Source organism: Atta cephalotes, assembly GCF_000143395.1.
Source record: "Atta cephalotes unplaced genomic scaffold scaffold00003, whole genome shotgun sequence".
Classification (NCBI taxonomy): domain Eukaryota; kingdom Metazoa; phylum Arthropoda; class Insecta; order Hymenoptera; family Formicidae; genus Atta; species Atta cephalotes.
In genome coordinates, this window is record NW_012130067.1 from 1,857,616 (window position 1) to 1,869,126 (window position 11,511).

Here is an 11,511-nt window from a genome sequence, read left to right on the forward strand (position 1 = left end):
TTAATTTCAGATGTAAAATTTCAAATGTTTTACTGTTATATGAAATTTATGGGTTTGCGAGATTTAAGAGAATTTTATCCTGCGCGCATACATTTGTAAATAATTTATTACAAGAAAGAAATAAGAAGAATGTATATCTCTTTTTGTTTTTTTAGCACATCGAGATAATAAATTATAATACATTTAAGAAAATATTCCATTCTGTTTTGTAAATTTACTTGTACTAAAAAATAGTGTAATAAATTATATTGTTTTTAGTATAAACAAATTTAAATAAAATATTTTAAATAGAATATTTTCTTTATTGAGAAAATAAAAAACGTCATAATTTTATTTATCCTATTCTATAGAAAAAATATTGTATCCTGACTTTTGCAAAAAATACTACTGAAATAATTTATATAAATGAATTATTATGAGAGTCTTTAATATCTACACGAGTCGCATTTTCACGACTCTTATCTTGCGTTCAGTATTACCGACAGTAGACACTTTTCTGCACGATCGACCATTGGTAGGACTTCATCTGTACCCGGTATATATCCGGTGGGAAAAGAATAACCACCCGAGAGTTTCAGTATCGATCCTCTTGACTAACATCTTTTTCTCGTTGATGTTTTCAGCGAGCAGTCACATCGCCATCTGCCTGGGACTTTGCGAGGCTCCCTGAACCATTCTCATAATCATCCCCACAGACATGAACTACCACCGTCGACATACCTCACACCCCCTCCGCCACCATCAGCATCGAGTTACATCACGGTGCAGCGCGGCTGCGCTCTGCATTCGAGGTGAGTCACACCCGGTAGATATTCTCTGTTTGCATCGTCCTCAGAACCGGTCAGAGGGACTAATGAGTTCGGCATTAATTTACTACGAGTGTCAATAGACAGTTTATTTCAATTTCATGAAACAGCTTCTTGATTTTGTACAGATTTGGAAATCATAGGGAAATGGAAGATTGTAAGAGATCACCCTTTCTCAGAAATTATTTAAATTCCTTTTTACAACTTTTACACGTAAAAGAAAATCGAATAATCTTTGGAAAAACCTTAGAATATTATGCATAATAAATAATAAAGGAATAATATATGTAATTATATATACTTACGTACAATATTCTAAGATTTATTTTACGATTCATACGTTTGACCGAGCAATTCTTATTATTACTATTCAAACTATTAATTTTACTACACAGTAAATGTCTTATGACTTGTCATAATCGTAACAAAATGTAAGAAAAAAAAAGAAGCTAGATGTTAAAATAAAATACGCTATAAAGGTTATTCTTTCCAGTATTATGATTATACATGTACTTTTATATCTCTCGACAAAAAGAATGAAACATAAGAATGACTCGTTCTTTCCTCGAAATACTTGCTATTCAAAGCAATACGCACAGCCTGAAATACATGGAAATACGAACGAATCGCGTTGCTTTGCTTGTTGCGGATTCTACGATAGCACGATGAGGCTTTTATTCGGTAATGCGCCGTGGATGATCGATCACGTCGCGTGTTCCGCAACAATTCATCTCAAGTTGGAAGTTCTTGATAGCATTAGATTTTAATTACGACTTCGACCACGTCGCTCTATTATTATTTTGCTCTATTGTTGATTGCAGCCCTCTTTGCAAACGTCTATTCAATGTAGACGTCTACAGCGATGTACTTTACTACTTTAGAAAAAGGAAATCGATCATTTCCCTTTCAAAAATAAATATATGCGCGTGTTCGAAATTTTATATTTTTTTATGAGCTATTCATCATCTTAACAAGATATTTTTCCTTTTACTCCCAATTGGAAAAGATAGAAGATAATGGATGATTTTATTAACTTTTATAGATTGAGAAAAACATTGTAGTGACGTTGAAACTGTGATATTTCGAAGCAAGAAGTATAGAAATAATAAATGATTATAAATCTTATTCAGGAAGAAGCTATAAAAATTTAAAAATAGATTTCTGTTCACTAAAGATTAAATCGTATAAATTATAAACATATATCTGTGTCAGCTTCGAAATTGGAATTGATTCGAAGAACAGTTATATGAAATAGCGAGTGGAGATGTTTAAATATAGGCGAAACGCGTACTTATAAATCTAGACTGTATCGCCGATGATTAAAAGCGACATAATTCCGATTTCTATACTTGTCGTAAGTAATCCCCGTACTCTTCAAACGAGTCGGCTTTTCAAGTACATATACATCGCGGCGAATGAAAAATCTCCCGGCGGATCACGTTTTCCCAGCACTGGAGGATTATGAAAAGATCTCCGATATGCGTACAAATCAGCCGAGTTGCTCGTATACTGCACATACAGTAACTTGCCGAGAAAATCCCTCTCACCTTTCGCATCGCCTGATAAAGGAAATAAAGAGGTTCTTATCGCCCTCTCTATTTCATTCTCCTTCATCAACCTTTTTCATTCATTTTCGCAGCGCCCGTTTAAATCATCAACCGGATGGAAATGCATTTGCTCTTCTCCTTTTTGCTATTCTTTCGAGTTTGGCGCGTTTAATTCTCTATTTTGATAACACTGTGCGGTATCGATTCTCGATTAATGACGCGAACTTCGCAGATTATATACACATAGATTCTTTGATAAGCATGAAATAAATTTTGTGGTAAACATTTCACGAGATATTTCTTCTTTTTTTCAATCTTCTTGTTTGCATTAAGTGCTTCATCTTGCGAGAGTCGTTATCGAAAATGATGACTGAAAATACCACAGACATCGTTTAATGTGGCACATAATCACATTTTTGATACAGCAACCCCGCTCTCATTCGTGTACATAACCAACCCAGAAATTAGATCGACGCAGTTCGTATTAATGATGAAAGTAAGAAGGATGCCGAGGAGTTTGAAGAAAGTGGTCGAAGAACTTGCTCCACCTTCCTCTCTTTCTGGAAGGAACTCTGAGTTTTCCTCGTTGCTTCACACTAAATCTTGCACTGCGCGTTGAAATTTTTGTTAGACGAACATCCTATAAACTCAGATACTCGAGTGATTTGTTTTTTTCTTAACTGTGATGTGGCCTATACCGTTCGTGAAAAATATATATGTATGTGGTCGTGCGAAATATATATGTAGTATGTATGTTTAGAGTAATTGTCCCTATTAGTGTACCTTTGAATTTAAATAAACCATAAAAAGCTAGCACAAATAAGTAAGAAAAGATATTTTTTTATTAAATTAAATTATGTATATGATATCAAAGAGAATATTTTATTTTTTAACTATTAAAGTATAGTAAATATTTCTCGAAAAATAACATCACAATTTAAAGGAAACGTGATAGTTCAGTCCAATAGATAGTTGGCAAGATTTTGAACTTGTCTTTATTGAATTTAATTAATTATGTCATGTATTACTCATAACGTTGTTATGAGTATACATTGAAATTGCATAAGTAATAATTAAAATAATGAGTTATGCAATATTAACTTAAACAAGTAGCTTATATCTCTTATCTGCCTTAGTAAGTATATGTTAAAATGAGTCAAATGTGGATAGGCACATAAATTGGGGGCACATTAATAGAGCCAGCTCTTTGGAGGAACACACTTATAAAACATTAATATTTTTTAATTAAAGAAATATTATAAAAAAGAAATAGTGGAAAAATATTGATTTCGATATTGATTTTAAGCAGATAAAATAAAACTACAGTTTTTTATTTAATAATTAATGCAATAATGCTAGTTGGCTTAAAGGCATACTATAATAAGGATAATTATTCTCTAAATCTGAATCAGTGAATAGTCACTAATTACCCAGTGGCATACTTGGCACTGAATAATCAGTAACGTTCAACTAAAAAAGGAAGAATGTTTGAGCATTATTTATTATACAACAAAAATACTGGTTTGCATGTTAATTTCAATTTTCCAATACCATATTCATTAAATTTATGCATTCAAACGAGGTTAAATCACGTAATAAAGATTAGTTAGGTTAGGGATCTCACATTTCATTCACTGATTACCAGTGGCATACTTGGCACTGACTCAGTGATTATCCACTGATTCAGATTTAGAGAGTAATACCTTACTATTGCAGAAACATTACGAACGAGGAATCGAAGGAAAATATCGCTTTTATTATACGTAGAATAAACTCGATGCCAGCGAGTAATAATCGTAACAACCGTTGCGTTTTCAAAGTAATTGGACAAATGAATTGTGATAAATGGCAGCGCGTTGTCCGAGAGTTATTGTTTGGATACGTTTCTAACACTGTTCTGATATCGCGACTTCACGCGACAAATCTGGTTGAATTCTGTCGAGGGAAAGATAAAAAATAAAAGAACGAGTCTATGATTAATGTTCTGTCACAACTTACGAGCAATATTCCGTCAGGAATTTTATGATTTTTGCGTTACCCGCGAACAAAGGAGTGCGAAATTAATTTTTGTAACCAGGTCGCCCTCCGCGCGTCTTGATAGTCCACCTTTCGCTTGCGGCGACTAGTTTTGGCTTTAATTTCCATGTGGGTCGATTCGTCGTAATTTCTGCAGGGTATCTATTCGCAAAACATATCTCGCAATACTCCGTAAAACGGAACCCCGCTGTCGCGGGCGTTGTGTACATGCCGCAAGTTTATCTGCCGTAGCGTCTCCACCATAATGGCGCCGAGAGTCTCGTCGCGCCATTACTTTTCATCCCTTATCCTTTCCTCCTTTTTTCATCCCTTCCCATCGAAACGGCGAAACGCATTTGCTATCTCGCTCTTCGAAGCTTACACTCTCGTTTCTCTTCTGCGATAATAGAAGAAAATTCAATTGTACGTATAATACTATAATAGCAACTTCTTGTTTGTCGTATTTGTTACTTGAATTTCGCTCCTTGGGGATGCCATCACGGTATAATTACTCGTCAAAATTTAGTTGAGTTATTTTTATAATACGGCTGTATACTTGATGCTTAAGATAGTAATCTTTTTTGTAATTATATCCGTTTTAATTATGGTATCTTCTGCCAAGCTTATTAATGAAGTTGTGTAATGTAATAAAATTGTTATGATTTAATAAAGACTAAACTCTCCAAAAGCATATCCTGTTATTTATAGAATTCTAATTGTAAAATGGCAATCAGAAATATTTTAAAATTCAAAATATCAAAATTATTTTTGACACTTTTCAGTCGTCAGTAAAAAAGTTTATACATATGATGTATCATACATAAAATACAATCGTTCATCTACACTAATTTATAAACAGCAGTATGAATATTCACGTTTTTATTCCTAAATTGGTATGAATGAACGATTGTAATATCTACATGACACATCGTACTTTGCAAAATATAAAATAAAATTTTGAAAATTTTATTATCAAAATAATATATTATAGGACCGTATATGTGATAATACAAACTATGATAAAAATCAAAGCCTTACACAGTCTAGCTGGATTAAGCTTAAATACTTGTATGATTCTTGTGTAAATTTATATACTATATATGTAGTTCTTCTTCTCTAGAAACACGCGCCGAAATGATTTTTCGGTCTTGAGACGCTAACTTCTCAGTAGTCTTAGAGAGTTAGAACGCTCGCTCGGAATGCAAGAGATCCAGATTCGACTCCTGACGACTCCGAGATAATATTTTTCGCAATAAAAATTAATTATTTACAGATTTTATTATGTCAATTCAACATTATTAAGTTCGTTTCGAAGATGCGAATAAGCATCAAAAATTTGTTAAATTGCTCAATTTAATCCGTGATATTACTGCAGTAGTTTAATGGAGTTAGCGTTTCAAGAACGAAAAATCATTTCGGCGTTTCTAAGAACTACATGCGTAGTATATAAATTCACATAAGAATCATACAAGCATTTAAGCTCCAGCTAAACCGTGTAAGGCTTTGATTTCTAAGTTTGTTTTATTATCAAAGTTATTTCTGATTTTAACTTCTATTATTCTGAATTTTGGAATTTCCTGAATTTACATACGATCTTCTTGAGCTTGCGGAATAATATATCTTATGACGAAAAGGTGGAGTTATGTCATGGAGTGTCAGAAACACACGTGTAAATCCTCGTTTCCTTTTTCTCTCTTCCTTTCTCCCTATGACATAGACGTCTTCCTTCACGAACGAGTGATAACATGTGATTAACGTCCTCGTTATCCATCACGCTCAAGCGCCAATTCTTCGCTCTTGCTCTCCTTTGTCCCAAATCCTTCGTTCCTGCCGACCGCAATAGGTTCGACTTGGACGGGTTTCGCTTACTCTCGTGGAAATTTCGCTTCCGTTTCCCATTTCTCTTTCCACCTTTCTGAGGCACCATTCCCACCTGTCGTCCATGTGCCATTAAACGATAGGGCACGGGAAGACGATGACGACGATGAAAGAAAAATGCGCTCTTCACGACGAAATTATCGCGAACTCCGGACACTTCGTCACGTCTCACCTCCGGGATTAAATATCCTCAGCCTGTCGGTTGCAGTGTGAAAATTTACGCCGTGTCTTTCCACTGGCTGCGCTCTCTCGGTTTTCTTCGACGTGGAAATTGAGTCACGCGTGAAATTAAACACGTTGGAGACACCGGAAACTCTGACCCGAAAAAGCGAGTTTATCGATCTTTGACGAAGCAATAAAACGAGACACGACATTAGATGTAGAGATTAGGCGCATTTGTTTGTGATTTGATTCAGCATTTACTTTTCTACATGGGAAAGACAGTTTTCTTAAAGTATCTCAAAGTTTAGTTTGATATTATACAGATCAAAATAATTTTGGATATGCTAATTCTTAATAAATGTCAAAACTTTTGCAGTATTATTCATTATGCTTGAATTGCCTACATAATTATTTTAATGATTTAACAAAATTATTTTCTATCTTCCTAAATCTGAATCAGTGGATAATCACTGATATCAGTGCCAAATGTGCCACTGATAATTAGTGAATAAAATGTGAGATCCCTAATCTAGCTAATTTTCATTATGTAATCTATTATAACTTTGTTTTAGTGCATATAAATTCAATATAAATTGAATATATTGGAAGATTGAAATTAACGTGCGAATATCGGTATTTTAATTATATAATGCTTTTTAAATTTAAACTTTCTTTCTTTTTTAGTTGAACTTTACTGATTATACAGTGCCATTTAAGCCATTGGATCAGTGACTACCTGCTGATTCAAATTTAGAGAATATAATTAAATTTTTTGATACCTAAGTTAATTTGTTTTCTTTTCATGTACAAATGTAAGGCTATCTTCATTCGCCACCTGTTTAATCTCTACAAAGTATAATCTAACTTTTTTAATGGACTGAAGAATTATTACGATCTACGATGAATAAAAAAATTCAGTTTTCCTTGTTGAAGGATTAGCGAAAAGAAGTTAATGGGAGATTAGCGACATGTAAAGTAAACGTAATTATCGGGAAATTATTAATTATAAACGATGAATGAAATTATTCATCTCCCATTAACTTTTATTCGTGAGTCTTCCAACAAGGCAGACTTTATCTTTAATTCATCAAAGATCGCAATAATTCTTCAGTCCATTAGAAATATCAGGTCATAATTACGTGCGAACATTACGCTGTACAAAGTGCAGTTAATAACGAGAGTCGCAAATGCGAAGTCCAAGTGACGGATAGAATCCACCGAAACTGCACCTGAACGAGAAAGCGAAGAATTGGTGAGAGGAAATACCAAGCGGACGGAAATGTAATAGAAGGGGAGAGAAAGAGAGAATTGCAAAAGGGTTTCTATTCTATCGGATCTTATCGGTCAGTCGTGGCATCGCTCGCCCAGGGCGCTACGCTATTCCGATCGTTATATGTTCTATTCCAATCGTTTCGTGCCAATCCTGAACGATACCATGCGTCACTGGGACCGGGACGATACCCAAGGGCCATCTCGCCCTTTATTTCACTGCTCATGGAAATGTCTGTTGTCCGGCGAAATATCTCCGCATCTTTCTATCACGTGAGGCTGAAAGCTTCCAGATGCGCGTCTGTTCATAAAATTTTTCAACATTTCCATGAACGCGAAGACGTCGCGCAGCAACGACGTAAATTTCTTAGTACGCTTTTACGACTGAGAACATAGCAGTCTATGAATACTCATGATTTTTTTGCAATCGACTATAATTCTCATGAATTACCTACAATATTATGATAGCACTATGATGGAAATAATTGGGACAAATTCATTTGTTATCTCGGCAAAAAGTACCTATACATGACTTTATTGATCTCTAAATATTACTAAATATTATGTTATTATATTTAACTTCACAGATGTTTGATATTGACTTGTGAAGCATGACATTTTATTAATGCAAAAAAAATTATCAGTTCCAATAGCTTTTTATATAGTTTTATAAAAATAAAAAAGTTCTGCATTTTTTATACTAAAAAATCATTATATTAAAATTGAGAAAGTAGCAGTTAGAACTCTAAGTAAAAATGATTGTAGAGCAAAAAACTTTGCTACAACTAACGAGAAATGTCACTGGAATTGCGATAAATTATCAGCACGATATTTTTTTCCAAATGCCGTGATGTTTTCTACATTTAAAGTCTATTAAAATCAATAATTATTGGAATTTTATTCTTCAAGTTATATATATTGGTACAACTTGAGCAATACTAATCCGAAATATAGCTAAAAGTGAAAATATTTTTTTTCTTCTACTTTAGACGTGGGGAGGAAGGAGAATCATGTTCGATTCTCGCGAAGTTAACATGGTATATTTTCAATTTTGATTTTTCAGTCTAAAAATGTGGAATTCTTTATATATTTTTTTAAGGAATTGTGCTGTGAAAAGAGCGCTGGAACTATCTTTTTTTTTTATATTAATAAAATATTGAGTTAGTTTCACAGATTCAAATATTATGTACAATATATGTATATCATTCACATCAGAGCTTCGATAAATAAAAATATCTCAAAAATATGAAAATTCAGGTTCAAGCTCTGAAAGTTGAAATTATATCTCTCATAATAAATAAATTTTCGGGCAATCACGAGTGAATTTATCTGTGAATTTATCTGCGAATTAACATGCATTAATTATTAACATACGCAAATTGTAATTTCGACAGGGACATTTCAACAGAACACTGAGTGAATTGCTAATTGCAGTGAGATATTTAGAAATCACAAAAACTGATAATTCGCTAGGATCATGTTTGGATATACACTGCCAGTAAAAATCTATAATATACGTAACGTGAACTAAAGATTTTCAGATATTGGTCGTATATATCCAAACGCAACCTATATATATCTGCATTCTTCTATTTATTTATTTATGATATCGTTCTATTTATTTATTTCATTAATTTTTTTATTTATGATCCTTAACAACTGAAAAATGGCTAAAGCTCGGATACGGATTCTAAATGATCATCGCACATGCAACGAAATTCAGCGAAAAAGATTAACGGCTCGCATTCCGTTACACTAGTAGGCGCTGGAATTTGCTATGTCGTAATTTTCCGCCAGACAAGTCAAAGATGCTGATAAGTAAATCTCAGGGAACGTCAATTTTTCTCAAATTTTTTACAATGGTTCCTTATGTCAAAGTATGAAGACATCTATCATTAATTTTAGCTTAAATTTAATTATTCAATTAAAAAACAAATTTTTTATTTTATACAAATACTCGATTTAAAGCAATATTTCTTAAGAATGGATCTACATCCAATTTCTTGAACCTCGATATATACATATAGAAACAAAATAATAGTTAATAATAGTTAAGAAACGCTTTCATTTGTAAAAAAAACTTTAAACATCGTAAAACCAGATTTATATAAAATTATTTATATAAAATAAAAAAATTTCTTTGAAAGACTCAATTTATGCTAAAATTAATGACAACTTTCTTTATACTTTGATATAAGAAGCAACTATAAAAAAATTTGAAAAAAATTGACGAATAATATTTTCTGAGGTTTACTTGAGAAAAGAGGAGAAATGTAATGAATGGCCGGTACGTTGCCCCGAAGTCTATAAACTTAAGTTCAGATTGTATATCGTTTTCATGAGGTGTGCTATTTCCTCCGCGAGATGAAGCACCCTTCGTGATATCGGATCACTGAGAAAGGCTCAGTGTTCTCTTGTGTTCGGATATTCGGCTATTAACTCTGTGTGAGTGAGAAGACCATGCCAGGGTATCCGATCTATGTGACACGCTATGGGTGGTATATCCGCGAATGATAGACGGTTATACAAAAGCTTAGGCGAACGGTGAGCTCGGCGGTAAACAAATTTTATCTTCCGGCCAGCGGATTATCGGGGCACAATTCTCCGCGAGTCCGCGTCGCTCGACACGATCGTTGTTCACGGTGACAAGTAATCCCTCGGAAATGCATTTCAGCTCCGCGGGGGATGATATATATGAAGGATATTCGGGATATTATTTGAGGATAACTCCTCAACCAAGTCAATCCCGACCGATCGTCCCGGAGACCAGAACAAACGTTGTTCGAACCGCTTTAATTGGGTTTTCGATTATTAATCTGCGGACACGATACAGCGAATAATTATGCGCGTCGTTGCGACGTTACTGAACGTAGAGATTGAAGGCTGATTAACTGCGTTTAGATCCATTCCACCTCCGCGCAGGATTGTTGCACGCTAATTCCATTTTCATGCACAACTTTTTAATCCACTTAACGTAATACCGTGTCGACGCGTCGCGTGTTTGTCTGCCCCGTCTTTCTTATGCCGCTTTCGACGCAGAGCGTATTTGTTTTAAGCTCATTGCTGCGATTAAAAGCGATTATCTCTCGCATATTTCTACGAAACTTGTATACTCCCAGAGATAAAGAGAATAACTGAGCAGTAATTATCTTCGTCTTGATTCATCCCGGAATAAGAAGTTCGATTTTTGGGGTATCTGTCGTTAAATTAAACAAAAAAATTTTCCTTTTATTCCATACCTTTTATTCCATCGAAAGATTGGCTAACATTATTCCATTTAGTCTTCATTAAAGTAGATATTCTTATTCGAGAATTCTTAACTAAGATTGAGGATTTAGGTCTCTTGGCTATACTGAAAGTTCAGAAGATTTCTCAAGATTCTGCGGTACCATTTGGATTTCCCGTCTTTGATACGAATGTATGTACCTTGTGTACATGGCGTATGCTGCTTCCCGTTCATCTCAATTTAGGGTCGGAGGAAAGCACGTCCTGGCATCATGTTTCAGGTGCCAAAGTTCTTCGAGATAACCCAACCCGGTGCGCATGGATCTCGTTATATAGATGCGAATGCATTATGCGTATGGCCCTCGCATATCCATTCGGAAACGTGCGCCTCTTGTTATCCGGTTGCAGTTCGCATTCATGCACACAGGATTATACATATTAATCTATCTTCACACACACACACACACACACACACACACACACACACACACACACACACACACACAACGCGCGACGCGACACGACACGACACGACACGACACGACACGACACGACACACACGACACTACACTACAACACTAACTAACAACTAACAACTAACTACACTA

The 11,511-nt window shown here is 34.5% G+C and overlaps 1 protein-coding gene across 1 annotated transcript in view; it reads left to right on the plus strand.

Moving 5' to 3' along the window:
• Nucleotides 1-11,511, plus strand: part of LOC105625723 — a 140,744-nt gene that overhangs the window by 38,228 nt on the left and 91,005 nt on the right. The window contains exon 2 of the mRNA XM_012207046.1: nucleotides 624-791. Within this exon, the coding sequence (XP_012062436.1) occupies nucleotides 624-791 (168 nt within the window). The remainder of the gene's footprint in view (nucleotides 1-623; nucleotides 792-11,511) is intronic.